The sequence below is a fragment of the Natator depressus genome, chromosome 15 (genome assembly GCF_965152275.1).
Source record: "Natator depressus isolate rNatDep1 chromosome 15, rNatDep2.hap1, whole genome shotgun sequence".
Lineage (NCBI taxonomy): Eukaryota > Metazoa > Chordata > Testudines > Cheloniidae > Natator > Natator depressus.
In genome coordinates, this window is record NC_134248.1 from 31,932,020 (window position 1) to 31,957,824 (window position 25,805).

At 42.1% G+C, this 25,805-nt stretch overlaps 1 protein-coding gene across 1 annotated transcript in view; it reads right to left on the reverse strand.

The window, feature by feature from the left end:
- The window catches only part of PITPNB (phosphatidylinositol transfer protein beta), a 78,233-nt gene extending 53,488 nt beyond the window's left edge, over window positions 1–24,745 (reverse strand). Inside the window, exons 1-7 of the mRNA XM_074972608.1 lie at window positions 24,643–24,745; window positions 16,606–16,636; window positions 15,458–15,603; window positions 9,845–9,936; window positions 9,049–9,056; window positions 5,685–5,759; window positions 4,311–4,394 (exon numbers count right to left, since the gene is read on the reverse strand). Of these exons, the coding sequence (XP_074828709.1) occupies window positions 4,311–4,394; window positions 5,685–5,759; window positions 9,049–9,056; window positions 9,845–9,936; window positions 15,458–15,603; window positions 16,606–16,636; window positions 24,643–24,662 (456 nt within the window). The 5' untranslated portion in view covers window positions 24,663–24,745. The remainder of the gene's footprint in view (window positions 1–4,310; window positions 4,395–5,684; window positions 5,760–9,048; window positions 9,057–9,844; window positions 9,937–15,457; window positions 15,604–16,605; window positions 16,637–24,642) is intronic.
- Window positions 24,746–25,805: the final 1,060 nt, after the last annotated feature.

A 25,805-nucleotide genomic window follows, 5' to 3' on the forward strand; every position in this document is an offset into this window, starting at 1 on the left:
TTGTTTTTGCTGATACAGACTAACACGGCTACCACTCTGAGAACAGGGATGGTACCACATGCTCCATAGAAATTCTGTCGCCTCAGGTATTTGTGCACCATTGCTAGAAAGTTTACTGATCTGTACTAAATGATATTACTAAAACACAGATGCTGTTCTAGAAACAAAATAGGAATCAAATATGGTCTGGAACAAGGCAGATGTAATCTCCTCAGAAATAGCTACAAACCCGATTTCAATTTCATTGTTTTCACTATGCTCATTTTCCTTCTGATTACTTCCAAAAATGTAACCTCTTCTCATGTTAATTGTATGGACACTTCTGCTTATGCTTTAATGCTTCATCCTCTCTTGGGAAGTGACTTTTGTATACAAATCACAAAAGCTACTCAAAGTGCTGGAGATGATTAAGAGAGGCTAGGTTTAAATGTATACCTTAAGAGAATAGCAGATGTCTGCTGAGTCATTTGTATACATTTTTACTTGGGTGTGGGTTAGTATATGCATGCCATTAGAATCTTTAAGGAATTTACTATTTTTATATTTATATGTTATACTTTTGATTATAGCTGGAAACTAAAGGAACTGGCACACAGAGTTTGGCTAAAGTTTACTCATTTAGTATGGAGGGCAAAAGTTTAAGGAGTTTAGAAAAACTGCTAGAAAATTACAGATGTAATTACCTTATTTTCAGAAAAATTTGTGAATTAATGGAAAAATATATATATAACTTTCCTCAGACAGGAGAGCGGCAAGCCCTCTCCACAGCCTACCAGTAAGATACCACACAAAAAGACAGGAAAGGCACTTACATTATCCCCACACTCCAACAAAACCAAAACCAATGTGACTAAAAAAACACAATATAGTTCAAGACATAAAGCATTCCACAGACTAGTCAAAGGAACCAGGCAAAGAATGCCTCAGATAGGAAGAGGAGTTCCGAGCAGAGATATTTAGCTACGCTGCCTGGTCAGTCTTCAATACAAAATGCATTGATACTGTAGCTAAGCACAGTAGTGCCCATTCTCTAATGGTGCATGAAGGGCATATAGTAAACAGCAGCATTTACACTAAGATTTATGTACTACTCATTTCCTTGGAGTCTAATAAATTAGCATAGCTTCATATATTTATACACAAACCTATACGGTGGTCAGAACTAGCATTCTTACAGACGATAGCACTGGTATTGTCTGCCACAATTTCAGGCTTGGAATAGGAAATTCACAACTTTTACCTGCCACTTGATCTTTTCTAAGGTTATATGCATAAGACCGTAAGAGCGGCCATACTGGGTCAAACCAAAGGTCCATCTAGTCCAGTATCCTGTCTGCCGACAGTGGCCAATGCCAGGTGCCCCAGAGGGAAGGAACAGAACAGGTAATCAAGTGATGCCTTCCCTGTTGCCCATACCCAGCTTCTGGTAAACAGAGGCTAGGGACACCATCCCTGCCCATCCTGGCTAATGGGCATTGATGGACCTATCCTCCATGAACTTATCTAGTTCTTTTTTGAATCGTTACAGTCTTGGCCTTCACAGATCCTGTTTTGTTTTAAACCTGCTGCCTATTAATTTCATTTGGTGACCCCTAGTTCTTGTGAGGAGTGAACAAACAACATTTCCTTATTTACTTTCTCCACACCAGTCATGATTTTATAGACTTCAATCATATTCCCACTTTAGTCGTCTCTTTTCCAAGCTGAAAAGTCCCAGTCTTATTAATCGCTCCTCATATGGAAGCCGTTCCATACCCCTAATCATTTTTGTTGCCCTTTTCTGAACCTTTTCCAGTTCCAATAGATCTTTTTTGAGATGGGGCGACCACATCTGCACACAGTATTCAAAATGTGGGCATACCATGGATTTATAGAGAGGCAACATATTTTCTGTCTTATTATCTCTCCCTTTCTTAAGGATTCCCAACATTGTTTGATTTTTTAACTCCTGCTTCACATTGAGTGGACATTTAATACTTCTGCAATCATTTCCACTAGTTGGTCACTCACCGCCCCTCACACAAGCACTGCCATTCCCAAGTTAGCTTGCCAGGCCTATAGCCAGGCTGCAAATTAGAAGATTGTTTCTAACCATCAGAGGAGTGAGGTTCAGGAACAGCCTCCCAATAGGAGTAGCGAGAGCGAAACACCTAACTAGTTTTAAGATGGAGATTTCTAAGTTTATGAACATTATATGACAGGGTTGCCAGCAATAGCAGAAGACTGGACTCAACAACCCAGAAGGTCCTTTCCAGTTCTATGCTCCTTGAGCACCTCCAGTATTGCAACACCCAAACTACACACACTTACACTAAATAACTGCGTAACCTTACAAGTGTACGCACTGCCATTTTCATTGTTGCATTATCCCTGAATTGCATCTCATCTGAAACTAGATTGTAAGTTCTCAGGGCAGGGACCATGGGAGGTGCTTGGCAAAATAATACGTGCTTCAAAATAATAAATAGCAGCAACCAAGCAGTAACTGGAGAGGGGAAGCTGAAGAAATGACACCGGTGTTTCTCTAGCTACAGTTGGCCCATCTATCTGCTAGCAGAGATGAAAGACCAGCCCATCTGGTGATAATTGCTGCACTGAAGGGCAGAAGTGTTCAATAAAGTTGGAAAGGATAGAAGCAATAACAATTCTCCAGCAGAGATTTCTGCAGCAAAGACAGACCTGTTTGAACCTGCCATAACCCAACGGAGGGCTATTTAAGAATATATTCCTAAAATAGTGACAAAAAGGGATAGCCAGGTCAGAGCTCTGTTCCAGGCCATGCAGAAGAGCTGGATTCAATTCCTGTTTCAATTTCAGCCTCACACCCTGAAACCAGCACACTAATGTTGATCAAGTCAGTTTGATCAAGTCAGCTGTTTCCCAAAAATCCATTGCCCTCAATGTGCTGATAAAAATCAAACCTGATAGATTAGCAAGTACCCACAAAATTTAAAAGTACTGAGCATTTAGATTAGATTGCCGTTAATGCAAGCGATTAATGCAAAACTAACTAGATTTAAAAAATTAGTTGCAATTAATCACAGGTTTATGTATTACTGTTAAAGCAAACGACTATAGTATCCATGCAGCATCAATCAGGTGTGTCGTGACTCCAAGATAGCTCTGATCACTCAAGGATGTCCAGTGATCATCAATCAAAGCAAATAGCTAGTGCATTTTTCAGAAGCGCCAAACTTGTAGTCTTTTCGTTGTGATATAGGTCATGTGTCCCTGATGCAATGGTTCCTCAGGAGGGCAGGGTGTATGACTGATTGGAAGATGCAATTTGAACACCACCTCTTAGCCCTCTCATTTACAAAATATGAGTGGTCTACAGTCCATAGCTATCCACTTTGCAATACCATTGGTTAAGCTGTTGTACTTTCTTTGATCCATGAGATTGCAGCAACCCTGAAACTCTTAAGCGTACTCTGTCGCGGCTGGTGGGATTTACTTGCAGTCGGTGGGTTACCTGGAGCACAAGAACTGGAGGTGAAAGCATGTTTAGCGCATAGGTGGTACTGAAGACTCAGAGTACTTCAATGGTATTGGAATTCAGCCTTGCAATGGCTACAGATAACCATTTAAGAGAACCATCCGGAAGTTTTTATAAATAAACTTCCCATTCAAAAGACCTGAACTTTTGCTGATTTGCTCCATTAGCTTTTTCTGATATTTAATCACTCCAGATCAGGAGAACACAGTAGAACTGTGCCAGTGTCCGCCAAGTGATGAAGTACCGTAAGTGAAGAGGGTCAAAACAGAGGTGTGTGATTAACACTGGTTTAAAAAAAAATAATGTGTTCACTGTGATTATTTAACAGCCCATAAAAAATAATAATTCTGTAAGTTGCGCTTTCAAGATAAAGAAATTGCACTACAGTACTTATATGAGGTGAATTCAAAAATACAACTACTTTTGTTGATCTTTTTACAATGCAAATATTTGTAATCAAAATAAAAACTGAACATGGTGCATTTTGTATTTGTGTTGTAACTGAAAACAGTATATTTGAAAAGGTAGAAAAATCAAAATATAAATTTAAATTGGTATTCAGTTTAACAGTGCAAATAAAACTGCAACTAATTTTTTTAATCTCGTGATGACAATTTTTTAAATCATTTGACATCCCCTAATTTAGATTAATACTTCTATTTAAAACAATTTTATATTTACCTGTGGGATGAAACACATTGGTTATATTAGTTTATTTACAATCAATGGAAAACAATGTTAAAGGTGCAAATTTAGGCCAAAATAATTAGCATGACAGGACAACCATCTCCCAATAAGCACAGTGTCTACTTACTGCTGGTTCTACTTGAGTTCGGTCTGCAATGTCAATATGGACAACTTCAACACTCTTCCACGTGTTTGGATCCAAGTTGTGCACCTGCAATGGGGAGAAGGGACTTTACCCTGTGTCGCCTTATTGCAGTACTGCATTAGTTCTGTATTACGCAGATTTTTCTGAGTTCTACAGAGATGAACAGTTTTCTTAGAATCATCTGGGGAATACACTCCGAAGTTACCATTTATTTAATTAAGTGATTCTGAAGCTAGTGGTAGCTTTATTAAACCTTCAGTTCTGTGCTTTCAGAGGAGCTTGGTTTTAAGACTAAATTGTATTCTGTCACTTTCTTTACAGATAAAGACAAACACTGTAATTAGAATCATTACACATTCAATAGGCTAGGCAGATGTTTTAGTGAGCAACTTTCACATAAAGCTCTGAAATGCAAGTGATCCAGTTATTAGTAACCTGCCGTACGTCAAATGACTTCATTAGAGACCCCAGCACATTTTGAAGTTTGTTAGCCATATACTGTTTTGAAATGTATCCATTAAAATTTCTCTCTCGAAAGACATGACCTAATGCAAACCAAAGGGCCCAGATACATAGCATGTGTCATATACATATAACTGTTAGCCATAGATACACTTCAGATTAAGTACAAGCAGAATTGTCTGGGAACACTTTTTACTTTCTATTTTCACTAGAAGTCATCCCCTCCGCAGGTTTCTAGCCTGCGTGAAAAACAAGGGTCCAGGCAAGTCATCCAAACACTGAAAATGGACAATTATATTTGTATAGGGGCCCACCATTAGTATCTGGTTACTCTTTCATTAGAGAAGAGAAAGGGGACAGCCCAAATCACGCACCACCGTACTGGCACTGAACCAGCTACACTGAGAGGGACCAATCCAGGATATTTCCAGACAGAAAATTAGCTGAAAAAAGGAATTTCAATATGAAACATTAATAAAATGCTTGAACAAAGAGGACTGAGTGTGTGCTTTCAAAGTGACCAGTACGATTCATTTAAAACCCTTGCTGGAGCCGCTGGGATAGGAGACATCCAGGATAAGAAGTTTCCTTGAACAAGTGTTCAGGAGCTATATCTAGGGTAGTTACACAATTCCCATTCACTGAATGATCTGAAGATCTCTTAAGCTTTGAAAATAAATAAAAACCATCTCCCTTTCTCTAACCTCTTCCTTCCACGCCTGTAGGAGAAATAGCTTCATTGGTTTAGAGGAGTAGTTATTATTTATTGGAGTGAGGCTGCCTTCCTTTAAGCATCAACTATTGGCCACAGCCAGAAAAGGGATATTGGTCCATCAGGTTCAATGTGTGCAGTAAGTATGGCAAATGCTGGGTTACTACTGGACCCTGACTTACATTTTCTGATGTCCCCAAGTCTGGTTTATGCCAGGTCTCGATTTTTATGAAGAAGTCATCTTTCATATATTCATTCTGTAAAAAACAAAACCAAGCAGCAGAAGGGTGACTATTTTTTCCCCTTTTAAATCTTACATTTAACAACTTCATTTCTCCACCAGAGGAGGCACTGTAGGCCTTGACTAGCAACTTTGCTTCCGATTTTAACTCTGATAGGAACAGAAATAGAGGCCTCAATACTGCACATGGAAACAGACAAGTTTAGATGCCCTACACCTCAACCTGAAATATTGGTTAGAGCATAAGCAGTAACTTGAACGATGGCCATTTGGTAAATCTAGATACCCAGGACACCTACCCATACAAATATGGAGAATTTGTAAACACTTCAGTTGGACTCTTCCAAGTGGTTTCAGTATCCCCCACCCCATGTCACAGCAAGTTTTCTATTTCTTCTAAAGTCAGGATTTTATTTATTAAGACTGACTATGACAGACGTCTTAACAAAAGGTCCCATGCAAAAATACTATTCTGCTGTGGGGTCTTTCCTGTAGTACTAAAAATGTAGGAAATGTCCCAAAAGAATTTTCAATTTTATTTTTTTTTTAATATTCCGTGAGTTAATGCTAAAATCCAGGGAACATGAAATTTAACGTAACAAAGCTAATCATGGCAAATAGTCCTGTGGCACCTTATAGACTAACAGACGTATTGGAGCATAGGCTTTCATGGGTGAATGTCCACTTCGTCAGATGATGTAGTGCAAATTTCCAGTGGCAGGTATAAATATACAAGCAAGAATCAGCCTAATCATGAAACTCCACCTAACAGACAAATTTCCACACCCTCCTCCGCCCCCCTCGAGTAGCAAGGAAAGCAGTTATTGATACAAAGTGAAAGCATGCACTTGCATGCATGTATGTGTGCACACATACTGCGATTGGTCAAGCTAAACTTGATTTACAGCCCCATCTGCAACTCCTTGAATAGCTGGTCTCTAGTGAGAGCTGAGCTGTTTTCACAGAATGTCCACAGTGGTGATTCCACAATAAATTCAGATTCAGAAATGAAATCTGCTTGACAGAGAGCAGGTCAAGCAATTTAACATTACTTCCAACTAATAAAAATATTAGAAAGGAGGCAAGGCACTTTACAAAAACTAAAAAACAGTTAGTCTTTGGAGAGACACTTACCATTATGACAAGCACTAGTTTCAAATTTAAGTCATTAAGTGATACCAATCCAGATTCTGGGTTAGCCCATTCACCAATCAGGAATAGGAATTTTTGCACATGAGCCAGTCTTATTACCCAGCTATTCCCACAGTCAAGGAACCCTATAAATTTGACCTGTGATCCTTCATCATACTGCCTCAAAAGAGCTGACTTTTCAGATTAACTGCCTACTGGTAAGACTGAAAAAAGTGTGGCAAATGAAGGAGTTTCATTTGTCAGGGAAAAACACTTTTTACATTACAGCTATTACCTTGGATGTCAGTTTCACAAAGAACTATGAACTGTTGTCATGGCATACATAAAAGGACTATAGAAGTGGAGCTTGAGTTAATGTGAGCTTGCCAATGAGAATGCTTGGTCCCTCAAAGCATTCCCAACTTCCCAGCCCTTCTCTGTAACAGAAAGCTTAACTCACTCCATGCTGGATTACCCATCATCTGCTCCAGGGATGATAGGATGCCCTCACCTCAATGTTTTACAAACATTTTAGCTCTCCATGTGGAGGAAAGGTTGGGCTGTGAGTTCTGACAGTATCAGTGTTATCTCTGTAGGCAGGATCCATTATATTTGCAGATGCTGGCAGGGTGTATTTCTGCCAAGCATCCCAGGGTCAATTGACTAATTTCAAGCTACAGTGGCTATATACTATAAAAGAGACCAAAAACTGATTTACACATTACAACAGTTTTTAACAATGAGAAGGGCTTTTTTGTTTGATATTAGCTTAATGTTTAAATACCCACTGGTGTCATTCTTACTCTGACTAATCCAGCTTTAACACACTGGTTTATAATGCTGCAGGATGGGCCAAACTAGAGTCACAAAGGAAGTTGCTCATTTATAGAAATCTAACATTCATTTAAAATTCACTTTACTGCATTGCCAAATTTGGCCCAAATTTTCAAAGTGATGCAGGAGGTTACACAAATTCCCATTAAATTATGATAGCAGTTGTGTGTCCGTTTCATTAAACCATTACCACTTTGGATACTAACTTCGCTCAGTGCAATGACACTGTTTTGAGCATTTCTTGTCTATATCTACAGAAGAGACTTCCGAGTTCTTGGGCACTACACAATAAATCAAATGAGGAAGTGCTAATCTTTTCCCTTTCTACAGCTGCACTCAACTTGAATGATTCCAAGCAGGACATTCAGCAGGAAAATTCAGCAGCTGGCTCTGGGGTGGAACCACAGCAAGAACTGCCACTCCAGACTAGACTTGTGCTCCATCTAATTCAGTATTCTGTCTCCTGGAAGTTCAAAGACCCAAGTATTTTCCACCTCTAAATTCAGTGAGTGAATCCAACAAGAGGAGATGCACGAGTACAGTATGGCTAATTTGGCCTTATGCAGGGAACAGAGTATCATAGCTCAGGTAACTCTCTATATGCTGATTCAGGCATTATTGGAGGTTTTACCCTTCTCAAAGACTATGGTGAAAACTAAAGCTTCCTATGAGGGATTGCTGGGGGATGTTTTAGGCTGGGTGGTTTTTTCACTTCAGCTTCAGGAAGAGGTTATGTACTTGCATTTTGGACACACAATCGGCATTCCTTAGCACCAGCCTTCACAAAAGGACCACTGAACTAGAGAAAGCCTGCATCCCTCTGACTATCCTTGAGAGTACTTACCACTTTCTGGTAGAAAGAAAGCTCCTCCAGAGACATTGGCTATCAATTTCAAACAGGTCACATGCCCAGACCCTGCCATAATTGCCTGGAGAGTGTTTGATGCAATAGGGCAAAGCTAGTCTGCTATGCTAAGCTGGAGGAAAGTAGACCCCAAGGCACTTTCTTCCCTTTCCTGGATAGCTTCCTGTGGAACTCTTGCCATTTTAAACTGTATATTCACAGCTATTAAATCATTTAGCTGTGGTGTACTGTTCCAATATCAGGAATTATGAAGAGCAGAGTGAGTGATGAGAGTAGAACAAGAGAATAAAGGAAGAGAAGTAGTGGCAAGTATAGGATCTGAAAATTCTGATTTCTGACTGGTGGACTCTTACCTAATCAGTAAACCAGAGTCTGGATTGGCAGATATGCAGCATCAGAAAGTCAGTTATAACTTTAATAACCAAGAGCCACATTAAAACACATTTCATAAACAAATAATAATCCAGGTACTCACCGTCACAACTGAAAGCCAGAGGGACATGCAACGAAAAGGAAAAGAAGGCATTCAAAATAGTGTTAATATGTGCAACAGGACTGTCACAAAAAAGTCTTAACTCTAAAGCAATCTGTAATATAGATTGAGTTATATACAGAAGGTATAACAATTGCTCATTAAAAACCCCTTGTTCAATAAGATAACCCCACAATAAAACCATTCATCAGCATACTTCTGTGAAACAATTTGTTAATGTTAAAGATGAAGTATGCTTTAAGGTATTTTAAACACTGACACAAGATGGGCCAAAAAATAAAAAAAGGGACAGGATTCTTGGAATTTAAAGAAATCAAATATGGTGAATGCATCTCCTTTACGCAACTTCCTCCTCTAAAGAGGAAAGCGTTTTCTGGACAGTAAACATGAATAGTGCATCAGATCAAAGGAACTTTGATTGCTATCTACAATTGTCATTTTTAACCTTTACATTCATCCTTTGCAGAAGCTTTTAGGGACTGTAAATTATGTCTCTTTCCTAACAAGTTTTATCCTGGATTTGGAAAGAGACAGTAGTCAGACTCTTTAGTCTGGTACTGGAGACATCATGCACTAGCACACAATTATGTCTTGGACTAGAATCTGCTGGTAACTTTTGTTGTCTTTCATGGCTGCATAGCTCAGCCAGAGTAGGTTTGCCAAAAAGTGACCTGTAAGGTATTTTCCACCCAATTACAAAACTTTGGGGCCTAAACCACTTGATAGCATCTCTATGCAGTATGGCAAAAAGGTAAGAATCAATTCAGAGCAAGCTTACTTGTTCTACAATATGGATATGCATTCCAAGCCTTTTCATGGAATACCAAGGAGCCTTCTGGAGCAATCATCCTTACAAACGCAGGAACTTTACTGTGAAGAGCAAAATAGTGTAGTTTGTTACAGCTCTGCCAACTGAATGAGATTCCACAATGATTGCTAGCAATCTAATTGAAAAGGCACATTTTTTTACCCAAGCATATTAAAAATGATGCACAAGCAATCAGTTTAATTTGTATGAACTGCAATAATGTTCCCATTCCCAAAGTAATGGAGTCAATTAAACATTTTCAGCAGCATGATCTCAATCATAAATTTAGTTTAGCTTTCCTTTCTCTTCAACTACCGTAAACACCATTCTCTAAAGAAACTCTGCTCTAAGGTGCTGGTTTGTTGATCTCTCTAGCAGCATGACATGGATGAAGTCATGTAGCTCAGTTAGCTCTGATCTAGAACCTGGATAGGAATCAATTAAATTATCCCAGTTATGTCTTAAGTAAATTTTGATTCTTAGTACAGGAATTGTCAGGCCTGAATAAACCTAAGGCCCACCTAATCCAGAATTCTCTCCCCAAGAGTGGTCAGACCAGATGCTTCAGAGTAAAGTACAGAAACCCCATAAAGATAAGTTTTTCTGAACCCCAGGCAACTGGTGATTGGTTTATGCCCTGAAACAGGAGAGATTCTATCTACAGTTGTGGTTCTCATTATCCATAATGGATCAGAAGTAGCTCCAACACTAAAACGTTTATTTCTTTTTTTGAAGACTGCGAGTTTGTAGCTTATAAAATTGTAATCAGTGGTACAGACTTAAGGTAGTTATAGTACAGACATCTGCACTCAGCTCTGCCCATGCACTTAAAGAATGGCCTGCAACAACCTTCCAGGAATTAGTTGTTCCTTTTCACACCAACTGATCCCACATAATTATTACTCACAAATGCCATGTTATCTGCTATGTGGTTAGATTGCTACCTCTTGCAACTCAAGTTAGGATTTTATCTGATTTCTTGAGGAGAAAGGTTCAAGTGCCATCTTAAGCAGTAATTTATTTCTATGGCCTGCTTTAATTCCTTATTTCACTACCTCTAGTGTTTGATGATACCCAGTTCCTGAACAGATTCCCTTTAAATGGAGAATATTTTCAGTTTCCCATGCCCTGTTAGATCAAGAAAGCAAGCTGAAAAGTCAGTGGGGCTACCTGGAGAAAAGAATGAAGGGGCTAAGAACAAGGCCAGCAACCCATGCTGAAGTCCACTCAGGACAATCATTCAAGGTTCTTTCTACCTCAAATGGAATGGAAAAGTCATCTTTTCCCTAAAGAATGGCTGGTAAGTAAAGATCACCTCTTCAGCATGATTGTAGAGTTAGTGAGTTCACACTTCAATAGGTACCACTGGTGACTGACCACATGGAGAGATCCAGAAAAAATGGCAAAATAATGTATTATTTTCAAATATTCAACCTTAATGCTTGAAACAGATTTAAATGGGTCAGCCAGAGCCAACCCAACAAAAATATTTTAACAACTTCACAGTAGCCACAGCAACCCTGTACATCAAATTCCAGATATAATTTTCCATATGCTTGTAGTTAAGCTCCAACAGATCAGCTCATGTTTTGGCTCATGCTGCCAAGCTGGAATCTCTGTTTGGCAATAAAAAAAAAATTATCTGACATGAGCAAGTTTAATCTTGAATAGGAAAACACTGATTGATAGCAAACATGAGATTTCAGTATTTAAAGTGAATAGATAAGGTATTACTTACTAAACTTTATGACCAAATTATTCTAATTAGCAGAAAAAAGAACGAGGAGTACTTTGTAGCACCTTAGAGACTAACATTTATTTGGGCATAAGCTTTTGTGGGCTAAAACCCATCTGATGAAATGGGTTTTAGCCCACAAAAGCTTATGCCCAAATAAATTTGTTCGTCTCTAAGGTGCCACAAAGTACTCCTCGTTCTTTTTGCTGACACACACTAACACGGCTACCACTCTGAAATCTAATTAGCAGAGACGTGAAGATCTGGCTATCCTAACATTTGGGTAACTTCAGTTGATGTATAATTTACACTGAATAGTGCCTGTACCACACTCTTCCACCTAAGGATCAGACGTGAGCCAGCCGAACAACATTTATTTGATTTATATACAAAAGATACACACATCCCAAGCTCTATGCACCATTGACAAACACAAAAGCCACATAAAAAGACTGGACCAGTAGCTGCTCCTCACTCCACACTAGAAAAATAACAAATCAAAGACTGAATTAAAATTTGACAAATAGTCACCACTCCCCACCTTTACCATAAACATTAGCTCTTATCATACCCCTCCTTCCGCAAATGCCTAGGTAGCACAAGCTGGAGAACAACAAATCTGGCTATTTAAGAAATGCATTCACCACTTCAGGACCCTGTGAGCAGCTCCCTCTTTTAAACCAAAGGGGTTCCTGCTCTGGCTCTCTGCTGGGAGTGACATCTCATTTTGCTGTCACCTCAGTCTCCCACAGACACTGAATCAGGCATTGGACAGCACCGGCTGGGTCAAATGAGAAAGCACACAACATATTGAAATACCCCTCATTAACACCCCTCCCCCACCACTGATTCCATGTAGGTCTTGAACTGGCAGGGAGATAAAATTGAAATCTGTTTGATTCCACATGGGAGCACTCTTGGGGATGATGAACAAGGATTCATCCTCCTCCCTTGGGAATGGTCAGCAACCTGAGAGAAGTCACATACACTCCCTCTGCATGCAAGTCAGCAACACCTCATAATCAATGGTATTGAAAACCAACGATAGAAAATATCTGCAATGGACAGTGGATCTTCATTCATTGCCAGGAGACCTTCAACAACATCCAGCAGTGTAATCTCTGCATTGTGCCCAGGTCTGACAAGGAGATCTGCAGCCTTCCCTGCTGTTATTGCCTCACCCTAGTTTGTCTATTGTTCCTGTGCCTTCAGTTTGCCTTTCCCCTTTCCATTTAGACTACAGTCCTTCAAATATAATATACCTTCCTGTCTAAGGGATATTCCCATCCAGAGATTAATATGCACTAGGACATACCTAACTCTACATTTAATTTAATGAATGTGTGCGCACTTGCAAAAGTGCCTTTGGGTTTTTCACTTTTTAAGGAGTTTGTCAAACAGAAGAAGTTATTCATGAATAATTTCTTCATGAATTGATGGAATAGAGTTAGCTAAATTATTGGAGTTTTGCTCAACCAGCTCTAGTTTTAAGTATGTAAAATACTGAAGTTTAAACATAGGAATTACATCCTCATGTATCACAGAAAGTGGCTATTATATATTATACTCCCGGGGGAATTTTGCAACAAAAAATTAAAAACTCTGCATCAAAAAATAAAGAAAAAACCAAAAACCAAAAACTCTGTACACAATATTTTAAAATTCTTCAAAATTCTGCATATTTTATTTGTCCAAATACCACAATATAATCACTCCAGTTTCAATTATTTTGGTTATTTATTTCAAAATACCTGTCAACAAGTATGTCAACAATACAGACAACAGCAAAAAAGATTCCCCCAGTTAACAACCCAGTCCCAGCTGGGAGTGCTCGAGGGGGCTGTGTTGGGCCCGCAGAGATCAGCCGCAAGGCACCGCCCCAGACACCAGCACCTCCCTCCCCACAGAGCCCAGCAGCAGGGCAGCCCCCAGGTACCAGCACACCCAGAGCCTTTACGGGATGTGTTGTGATACAGCCCTGCCCTCCCTCACCCTTTGCCAAAGCTGGTTGATTCTCCCAGGCCCTCTCCCATCCTGGGAGAATGAGGATCAAGCAGAGCATGCAGCCTCCAGCCCTCCCAGGCTGGGCGATCTGCTCACTTTGAGCTGGGCTCCGCAGAGTCCAGCGGCCCCTAGTGGCAGCCAGAAATTCTGCAGGGTAAACAGGGAATTCCGCTAAATTCTGCATTGCACAGCGGCGCAGAATTCCCCAGGAATGATATATTCTGAGAGAACCAGATCAAAAAGTGAAACGTTACTGAGTTCCAGATCTCTTTTAAACAAGGTAATTCCTATTCTTAGAACATGTGAGCTCAGTAAACTAACTGGAAAGCTGTAAGAAACCCCACATTAAAAGCAGTCTATAAACAAGTCATACTCTAATGACCCAAGTTAAGACTTCTTATTTAATACACATCTCTAAATCACTTAGTTCCAAAATACTATTGTGACAGGGGCTCTAGAAATATGACAGGCCAGCTGGGAGGCTCATGTTCATAATTTTTTGCAGGAACAAAAGAAAAGCAGTTTAAACAATTACAAGAGAGCTGAAAATTCTGATTTCTTGTAAAATGGTAAACTAGATATAGTAAGCCATGCAAAACAACACCGGTGACTATCATGCTGAGTAGTCCAACAGAAAATAAGGGAGGAGGGCTTCACTCCTCAAACTTTGGTGAGCAAACTCCGCACAAGTCAATTTCTACTAGCTACAACACACTTAACTACCAGTATCTTAATTTTAAAACTGAAGTAGAACAAGTACAGCTTCCTGACAAAATGAAGCCCTGGCACATCTCCATTACCAATTTGTACTGCATACACCTACCAAATTAAACACTAGCACAAAACATGGGATTAGTTGAATCCCATATCCACTTTAGGTAAGGAAAATGAAAGACAACCAAGGAGGAATTTCTTAGGTCAGAAAGTTATATTCCTAACTTTGACGACTTTGACATTACCAATCTCAGAAAACTAGAAGGAGGTTCTGTTCAACAATCCATTTCTTGTTAGTCAATTTTTTCTAGGTCTTAACTACAATCTTCTGTTCTATATCATTTAAGCCCTCAGAGAAAACCGTAATAGATACAGAACTGTACTCTTTGGTCCACTGGACAGTCTGTTTACAGTATTGACAAGATCAAAATAGATCAGGGGTCCCAGTAGCTGTAGCAAGATTCCAGCAACAACTTTAATAGGCAAATATTAATGAACATTTCCCATTCAAGAGTAGAAGTGGAAGACAATTGTAGCCAAGATATTAAACCACTTTTTATACTAGACACATCACACTGGTGCATGTGTCAAAAGAGTAAGCAAGAAAATGACCTCAGAGGAACTCCTCTTCCATAATTGTAAAAAGAACAAAACATAGCTCACTGGCAACAAATATGGCCCAATTTCAGGAACAGTCCAGGGACCTGTAGCCTGGCTGAGGTAGTGCTCACAACGCACAGGGAAAGGCATCAAGTCAAGTCTTGTCAAAAATATATGTTAGTGGCGATATCCTGCTGCCATGAATTTCTTCACTAACCAAAGCACAGGCCGAAGTATCACAAGCTTTGGGAAAACTCATGTATTTAACATCAGCAATTTGATGAGCTGTATAAAACAGCAGAAAAGTCTCCTCTGAATCAAGTGCCTAAAACTTACTTTTTTTTTATGTCCAGACCCATTTTATGGTGTGCTCTTCTTCTTCCCCATTACCCTTCATAAAATTCCAAACTGGCTCTAAATATTTCCTGGACAAGACTGAAGTGTACTGTACTTTTACATAATAAAAATAGGAGCTGGGAAATCATGGGTCAGTAATTCCCCCACAGAAAGAACCCAAATAGATCCCTTACCTCTTTAAGTGATAGATTTTGTGGGTATACTGTCCCTTTTCACTATCCTTTTCATAAGGCTCATTCTTTAAGACTTGAATTCCTTCACCACCTCCTGTTTCATTTTTACTAGCTTCTGCCACAGAGTAAAGTTGCCCAACTTGATACTGAAATTAAGAGATACAAAAAATTTCAACGTTAAAATGGGACAGAGGAAAACTGTTTAGTGTGTCAGAATTTAGATACTTCAATTTGACCAGAGAACTTTGTATGGACATAATTACATGCAAGTAAACTGACACTTTAGTATAAGGAAAGTGCACACTAGAGAATGACAAAATATTGGAAAAATATGTCTAATGGATCATGAAAACAGGCTCTGTGATCTATTTGTTTTGTTCCACATTAATACAACAGCATACAATCTTGGGCCTCACTAGACAGATCAAGAATTTTATTCTTTGTGCTATTAATTTTCCATGATACCCAAGAGAACTACGAAACACTATTTCTGTTCTGGCAAAAGACATGCAAGTATGGCTATTTAAGTGTTTTTAGTTTAGTAAAATTGTGAAATGATTAGTTTTATTTCCAGTGTTGCAGCTTTAACATGCACACAGTTATTCAAAAAGTCACTACACATGTATATAACACAGCTTTCTTTGGAGAAAGCTATTTAGGTGGATGGAACTAGCTACCAGAAGGTAAACGAAAGAGGCTGCATTTCCCCTTAGAACAGGAAGTTTTCTGTTCAACTTGGGGGAGTGAGTTTTACTTAAGTGCATTTCAGTGCCATTTAAATCCTCAGTTTCAGACACTTAAAGAGTGTCCCTATCCCTGTTTTATGGGAGACAGAAATATATTAGCTGGAGTCACACAATGCCTCATCAGCAGGAAGTTTCTGCAGCAATGAAGAGATTTACAATTTCCTTTTCTTGATCATAAGCACTGGATTGGCTTGGAAGCGGCTAAAGTTTCTTGACCTGTAGTCATTTGTCTGCTTTGAAGTTCACTGAGCTGAGACAAGTTTGTTCTGCCTCACTGATGGGACAGTATCTCACATCTGGTAGACTAGTGGACGCACAGCACCGAACCGACATTTGGATCCAGGCTAATCAGTTTTTAAAATAAGACCACAAAGCCCAACTAGAAAGGTAGAGAGTACATACCTCTTGCACTGAGCATGGTAAAACCACTCGGCTGAAAGAGAAAAGGAACAACTGAATGTAATAAAATAAGCATCTAAATAGTCAGTCATCTGTTCCACAGATATTCATAAAAATGGCAGAATCAATTATGTTCATTGACCTTTTATAAAATACTAGGCAGACAGTAAAATTACATAAGTAGAAAGTAATCAACCAAGTACAACCCCATGTTAAACACTTGTTATAAGGCAAAACGTTTGAGTGGTTGAAGCAGGGGAGGAGTAAGGAGACCCAAGAATTATATCCAGCTCTGCTATTGACATGAAGCGACACCTCAGGCAAGTCACTTCAGAGAGTCAGCGTTTAAGGCAATGAAGGACGGTCAAATCATTTAGTCTGACCTCCTGTACGTCTCAGGCCACTACCACCACCCAGCACTCATGGACCTCAGTTTCCTCATCTGTAAAACAGGAATGAAGATTTTGTACAGTACCTTGAGATCCTTGAATTACTACTGCTGATGCAAAGTAAGGGCGTGTCTACACTAGCAATTTACAGCACTGCAACTTTCACGCTGAGGGGTGTGAAAACACACCCCCTGAGTGCAGCCAGTTTCAGCACTGTAAAGCGCCAGTGTAGACAGTGCACTAGTACTGCGCCAGGAGAGCTTTCTCCCAGCACTGCGCTGGGACCACACAGGCACATTAAAGCGCTTTAGCGTTGCCAGTGTAGACTAGCCCTAAGATAATGAATGAGAGTGACCCCACAAGTCTGAGTGCACTGAATTTCTTTCATTATTGCAACTATTAAGTACTCATTACAAAAAGTAAATACAGATTGCCCTTCACTGAATTTGGGAGAGCAAAGGGTGCATATGACTGGGCAGGTACTTTACATACAGTGTTGATACATCTAATATAGCAGAGTTAAAAATCACAAATATCAGGAAATGTCAATATTTCAACAGCAACAATTAAGCTTCTGTAATACAGTATTTACTAATTCTGTTTTACACTAAAAGCACATGTGCAATAAAGCCAACTTAATATTGCTGTAAAAACCTTAAAATCACAATTATCGAGAATGTAGAAATTACCTAAGAATTGACCAACTTAATATTGCATTAAGAAATTTGCATTTTTTTTTTAAAAGGTTTGTTTTTCCCAAGAAAAGGGGATTGGAGAATTTTCTGTATTTAAACACTAAACTAACAAAGTGTATATGGAAAGACGACAGGGATTAAGGCCCCATTTTTGTTGCTCCTAATTTTGGCCACACTGTCAAACTGGGTTAATAAAACTACATCACATCAGTTGCCGCTGGGAAGAGCTGCATCTCTGCAACAGAATGGCACAATTTTCCTGTAAGTAAAAGCTTGTATTTGTAGAATGCAGGAACGGTTGCACACCCATCAAAGACTGAATTATTATTATTTTTTGCCACCCACAACTTTTTCTTGCTCCAAATGTTAAGACACTTTTTGGGCTAAGGAGTTTTCAATTAGACACTTGCAAACTTTTTTAAAGACAAAATGCCCCAACTACAGCTTCTGTGCCTGCATAAGCCTCCAGTAAGGCAGAATTTTGCCGTGATGCCACAAGGGAGGGCGGGGGGCTGAGATTCAAAAGTCTTTGCTTCAATTTTAACTTCACACCATGTATGCTTAGAAATGGTTTATAATTACTTATAAAAATTATTTCTCCTTTGCCTCAACCCTACAAGCAGCTAGGATTTTAATCCCCAAGGACTACCCATATATAGTTTTACTTTTTATACTTCAGCTGTATAAGGATCTTGGATGTTCTCCTTCCCACAGAGAATATTTTATCCTATCCCATAACTGAAAGCACTTTGCTTGAGCTTTCCAAAAATTCACCTTGAAGCAGAAACCAAGAACAGAAGATTTCAGCCCTAAAGGTGAATAATTTGGAAAGCTATATGAAAGAAACAGGGTGAGTAACAGAAACCAGTTTCAGAGTAGCAGCTGTGTTAGTCTGTATTCGCAAAAAGAAAAGGAGTACTTGAAAGCTTATGCTCAAATAAATTGGTTAGTCTGTAAAGGTGCCACAAGTACTCCTTTTCTTTTTTAGAAAAGAGTTTGTGTCCTAAAAAATAATAATTCACCCACCCTAATTCATTTAAGCAATAGTGACTCATTCTCCAGCCTATAACAGGGCAAAACATAAAATGGAGGTTCAATTTGGGAAAATACAGCTAATAAATACCTCAGGGGGAAATAATCTGAAATACAGATAGTCGGTGGGAAGGAGAAACTTGGGAAGCAGTAGTTGCAAGCAGAGAGCACACCAGGCGAGAGTGTGCAAAGGGAGAGACCAGCAAAAAAGGCCAATGAAGTTTTGGGGCATGCGTAAAACAATCGCATCACCCTTATCTTGTAGCAAGGAGGAAATTGTCTCTCCTACTAGAGCTGTGGCATGCACAAACAGCTAGGATACTCTGTGCATCCAATTCTGGGCACCTGACTGCTGAAATTACTGGTACTTGTTCAGTTGTCTCATAGGTATACAATACACAGCTCTTTATAAATTCTGGGACTGTTCAGAGCTAAGAATTTTGGCCAAGAACACTGCCTCCACAACCCAATCTGTGCCTGAGGAGTGACTGTTTCTATCAGACATAGACCTTGCTACAATTATTCATGCCTTTGACACCCTGAGCTCAGATTATTGCAGCATGCTACACATGATGACAGACTTTGGGATGATTTGGAAGCTAAAGTTAGTGGCAAATGTGGCTGTTTACTTGCTAAATGGGGTTTCCTGCAGGGAGCACATTATACAGCTGATCAGTCCATCTGCTGACTCCCAGGTGGAGTTCAAAGTGCTGCTTTGACCTATAAAGTGCAAAGTGGTTAATAAAAATTAATTATGGCTAGTTAAGTGACAGCCCATCTCCCTATGCATACTGCTGTGGTTGCAAGCAACAGAAATGCTCAAACTAGAGCCACTTTGGTCTAAATCGGAGGTGGTGCTCCTTACTCCAGAAGGCACTCCTGGCCACTCCTCAGATTCGTTACTTTTCTGGACACTCTCCCGGGGCTCATCTTGTCCCCTAAGCATATAGGGAGATGGGTTGATGGGATTAATTTGGAGATGATGATGGGGTACTGTTTACTGGGTTTTGGAGAGCAATTATTTGGAGAGTCTTGGCTGGCATCTTGTGTTTACTTGTATTTTAATGCTGTATATTTTTAACTCTTTGTTCCACATCTCAAGCACTACAAAGATGCTTAAAATCAAAAACTGGAGCAAATTCTGATAAAAGCAGCATAAAGAGGTTGAAATAATTCCTTATGCCAAAAGAGTAAAAGTATGTAATACTTTGTATAGTATAACAATGATGCAGTTGTGAAATTTAATCCAAGGGCTTTGGAACACAGTTTGTGCCAAATACAAAATGCAAATAAAGTTGTATTATATTGTACTGCACTGAATGGATATAAACACCAGAAGAAAGAAATTATTTGGAGGGGTCAAAGAGGGCATAAGTAGGTGCAATTATATACAGCTAAGCAACAGAAAAATTTCAGTACATCACTTGGAAAAACACTCTCCTAATGGAAATAGTGAGAGCCCCATAATTGAACCCTTCAGAACTACACTACAAAAACCATTAGAAAACAACATAGGGAACAAGCCTGCACTGGTCAAGGGAGGGAGAGAAATGAAACTGGTCTTTTCAAGCAGTGACGTCTATAAGTCATTGTGCCAACATTGCAGCCTAGAGTCTATGGACTCTTTCCCAACTGCTGTTGTAAGAGGGAGGTTTCTTTAGCTGACTGATTACTCATAACCTGTCAGAAGAAAACTGTTAGATGAGTCCATCCATATCCATCTCCCTCTCAAACAAGTGACAGAGTCTCAGTGCAGTGATGCTCTACACAGTCTGCAATGTTCATTTCTACTGGGATGCAATTCTCCCCTCTCATGGAGGCTGAGGACAAATGAGAGTGGATAGAACAAAGTAAAGCACAGGATGACAGTGTATATTAACCACAAATCAACAAGATCATCAGTATCCGTGCTATAAAGACAAGAGCTGAAGCATTATTCTGTACATTATGACTGTTGGTGGTGGTCCACATTTGACACTCCAGCACTAACTCATTTGCTTGGCAGAGGAATTTGCTAAATATTGCTTAAGTTGTCACAGCATTAAGTCCTAAAGTTAACACTGGGGCTCCAAACATCATAAACCTGGCCAGAAGTTCAGGTTATGTACAAGGAAGAAGTACGTTCCTTTAACAAGTCACCATAGTTGACTTGGAAATGCAACATACAGGAAGATTTATTCTGGACACAGTGGGAATTTCTTCAACAAAACAAAATTCAGTGCAATGCCCAGCAGAGGAAGAGACATTTCAAGATAATGGGAATGAGGCAATTACATTTGCTACTAGATATTTTAGACATGGCCTCCAAACATCAACTTTGACATTACTTTGGACAGGTGAAAAGAGCTAATTTTAAAACTCAGAACCATCATTATAAGCCAGCTGTCCACTGCCAATTCCATCCCTCAAGTTTGAGCAAAACCAACACTTTAAGGCATTGCTGTATGAAAAAGCTCTAGGAGAAGCTGAGCACTCAGAGACATTGTCAGATATACAAAAACTGCTTAATCTAAGAAAGTGCAAAAGTTTGAGTCGGTCTTCGCAATTGACAACTGTTATTTCACCCCAATCTGTTATTGCGGTTTCTAGTGCTTCTAGCATTTCGTTTATCTAACAGGTAAACAATGCATAACACACCACAAGTTGTAATTCCATACTTAAAACTGTTCTAGTATCTGCACTTGCATATTTATAGTACAATCTCAACAATTACACTTTGCTCCGTAAACAACAAAATAGAATAGATAAATCTGGCATATTTGTTAAAACCTGTTGCCAACACACTGCAATGATACCAAGGGAACATTCTTTCCTTTAGAGAAGAAACCTACAGTTGGTTCTCCTGCTACAAAAAATGAAAAAGGAGTAAAGAACATGGGAAGTATAATCATCATCATTGTCTGTTTGGCAATTATTAGGCCAGGTTCACAGGGTAATTTTAAAACTCAGTTATTCATGTCTAACATAAATACAGTTCAGAGCAAACCAATAGTTCAGATTTATGGATTCAAAGGCCAAAAGGGCCATTATAATCATCTAGTGTGACCTGTAAATAAGTCACAGAATTTCCTGAAAATAATTTCTAGAGCATCTTTTTTAGAAAAATATCAAGCTTTGACTTAAAAATAGTCAGTGATGGAGAATCCACCATGACCCTGGTAAACTGTTCAAGTGGTTAATTACCCTGTCAAAAATGTACACCTTATTTCCAGTCTGAATTTGTCTAGCATCAACTTCCAGCCACTGGACCATGTTAGAGCTTTCTCTGCTAGATTGAAGAGTCCATTATTAAATATTTGTTCCTCATGTAGACACTCCTAGATTGTAATCAAGTCACACCCTAACCTCTGTTTGTTAAGCTACATAGATTGAGCTCTGTGAGTCTATCACTATAAGGCAGGTTTTCTAATCCTTTAATCACACTTCTGACTCTTCTCTGAACCTGTTCCAATTTATCAATTCCCTTCTTGAATTGTGGGCACCAAAACCGAACTACAGTATTCCAGCTGCACTAGAGCAGTGCTAAATACAGCAGTAAAATAACCTCTCTATGCCTACTAGAGGATTCCCTTGTTTATGCACCCTAGGACTGCATTAGGTAGCTCTTTTTGCCACAGAATCACATTGGGAGCTGACATCCAGGTGATTATCTACCACACCACTCAATTTTTTTCTCAGAGTCACTATTTCCCAGGACACAGTCCCCACCCTATAACTATGGCCTACATTTTTGTTCTTAGATTTACACATTTCTATTTAGCCATACTAAAACATATAGTTTGTGCCCCATTTACCAAGCAATCCCAGATCTCTCTGAATCAGTGACCTGTCCCTTTTCATTATTTATCACTCTCCAAATTTGTGTGTCAATTGCAAACACTTCTAGCATACAACTAATCCCTGCAGGACCTCAATGGAAATACACCTGCTTGATGATTATTCTTGTTTACAATTCCTGTTTACAGATTTTAAGACCTAGCAGTTAGCCAGTTTTTAATACGCTTAATGTATACCATGATCATTGTATCCCATTCATCTTTTTAATCAACAAGTCATGTAGTACCAAGTAAAATGCCTTATAGAAATCTAAGTATGTCAACACTATTATAGTCATTAACAACCTGCAATCTCATGAAGACAAATCTTGAGTTAGTTTGACAAGATCTCTTTTCCATAAACCCATGTTGATTTGCATTAATGACATTACCCTCCTTTAATTCTTTATTAATGGAGTACAACATCAGCTGCTCCAATATCTTGCCTACAATCAATGGCAGGCTCACAGGCCTGTAATTACTCAGTTCATTCCATTCACCCTTTTCAAAAATTGCCACAACATTAGCTTTCTTCCAGTTGTATGGATCTTCCCCAGTGCTCCAGGACTTACTGAAACTCATTCACTTTTGCCCTCTCTGGAATCAGGCTCAGTACTCATCCCTCCAAGACAGTCCAGGCTCAGAATCTCCTCTTTACTCTTCCCTTCCCCCAAGAGGGTTCAGGGGAAACCCAGATCACAGTTAAGGCGCATCTCATCTGCCTTGGGCAGCGGAAACCCGTGGCTGCCGGAGTATTATTTATTACTAATTAAGAACAAACAGGGCACTCAGTCCCATATTAGACACGATTTGACCATTTGTGGGCAGGTCAGTTAGTCGAAGCTGTTACAGACTGGGTTAGTCCCGGGGGCAGAGGGGAGGCAGGCAGCTAATCGGTGACCAAGGGCAGTATCGCTCAAGGGCATGAAGCAGACAAGAGCCAGGCACAGTAGCCAGTGGAGATGCAGGGCAAGATGGAAACATGGTACAGAGAGGGGAAAAGGGAGGAGGATTCACCACCTGTCTGCAGGCGTGAGGGAGAAGCCCCCTGAAGCAGGTGCTGCAGGACCCCACAGGGCGATAGACAGGCCCCATGGGGGCCCGTTCGGAGAGGGGCCGGGGCCAAGGCCGAGACGGGGGCGGCGGAGAGGAGCCCGCCACTGTGGGGGAGAAGAAGAGGAGCCCGCGACGGGGTCGGGGGGGGGAGGGGAAAAGAGGAGCCCGGGACTGCGGGGGGGCGGGCGGCGGCGGAGAGGAGCCCGGGACTGCGGGGGAAGAGAAGGCGGGCAGCGGCGAGGAGCCCGGGACGGGATCCCGGGGGGGGGGGGGGGGGGAAGAGGAGGAGCCCGGGACGGGGGGGGGGGGGAGGAGGCGGGCGGCGGCGAGGAGCCCGGGACGGGGTCGGGGGGGCGGAAAGGAGCCCGGGACTGCGGGGGGGCGGGCGGGCGGCGGCGGAGAGGAGCCCGGGACTGCGGGGGAAGAGGAGACGGGCAGCGGCGAGGAGCCCAGGACGGGGTCGGGGACGGGGGGGAGAAGAGGAGCCCGGGACGGGGCGGGAGGGAAGAGGAGCCCGGGACGGGGTCGGGGGGGCGGAGAGGAGCCCGGGACTGCGGGGCGGCGGCGGAGAGGAGCCCAGGACGGGGTCGGCGGGGAGAAGAGGAGCCCGGCACTGCGGGGGGGCGGGCGGCGGAGAAGAGAAGCCCAGGACGGGGTCGGGGGGGCGGAGAGGAGCCCGGCACTGCGGGGCGGCGGCGGAGAGGAGCCCGGGACGGGGTCGGGGGCGGGGGGGGAGAAGAGGAGCCCGGGACGGGGCGGGAGGGAAGAGGAGCCCGGCACTGCGGGGGGGCGGAGAGGAGCCCGGCACTGCGGGGCGGCGGCGGAGAGGAGCCCGGGACGGGGTCGGGGGCGGGGGGGGAGAAGAGGAGCCCGGGACGGGGCGGGAGGGAAGAGGAGCCCGGCACTGCGGGGGGGCGGAGAGGAGCCCGGGACGGAGGAAGGAGCCCGGCCGGAGCCCAGAGGCAAAGAGGCGCGGGGGGGGCAGGGCGCGGGGGCCCCTCCCCTCGGAGACGAGCGATGTGCGGCGCGGTCGATCCCCGGCCCCCGACTCACAATTCCTTGATGAGCACCATCTTCCCACACGCAGAGCCACAGTGCGCAGGTGCGACCGGCACAGCTTACCCAGACTTCAGCGCGCTGTTTCCGGGATCGGAACCCCGCCCCTACGCAGCCGCTCGCCCAATCCCCGAAGCGCCAGCCGGCTCGCGCCAGCCTCCTCCCAAACTAGCCAATGATCGATGCCAGCAGCATCGCAGGTTACCGCCCCTAATCGAGTCCAATTAGGAACCCCGAGCTCCTTGCTCGACCAATCCCTGCGGCACCGCTCCTCGAGAGACGCGCCTCGTTCCTCGCCAGCCAATCACCGCGGCCAGGACCCTCCCGGTCCCCTGCGGCCCCGCCCTCGAGAGCCTCGAGGCCGCCCAGGGGCCACACCCGGCCTAGTCGGGCGCCTCCGCCGATGGCGCTGCCTGGTGGGGCCTCCTTGGGTACTGCTGGCAGGGCCCGAGGAGTCCCCGGTACTGCCCCCGTAGAGCCCCTGGCCTGGGCCGAGGCACGCCCCATAGAAGCGCCGACCTGGATAACGTCCCTCATAGAGCGCCCCTCCCCCACCTGGATAACATCCCTCATAGAGCGCCCCTCCCCCACCTGGATAACATCCCTCATAGAGCCCCCCACGCCACACCCTATAGCGTTTTCCTCCCCCACCTCGATAACATCCCTCATAGATTGCCCCTCCCCCACCTCGATAACATCCCTCATAGAGCGCCCCATACCACATCCTATAGAGTTCCCCTCCCCCACCTCGATAACATCCCTTATAGAACCCCCCTGTGCCACATCCTATAGAGTTTCCCTCCCCCACCTTGATAAAATCCCTTATAGAGCCCCCCGCGCCACACCCTGTAGAATTCCCCTCCCCCACCTTGATAACATCCCTTTTAGAGCCCCCCCCACCTCGATAACATCCCTTATAGAGCCCCCCTCCCCCACCTTGATAACATCCCTTATAGAGCCCTCCCATGGAGTCCTCCTCCCCACTTGGGTAGCATCCCTTAGCGAGCCCCCACCCCCAAAAACACAGATCACACCCTGTAGAGCAGAGGTTCTCAAACTGGGGGTTGGGACCCCTCAGGGGGTCACAAGGTTATTACATAGGAGGTCATGAGCTGTCTGCCTCCACCCAAGCCCTGCTTTGCTTCCAGCATTTATAATGG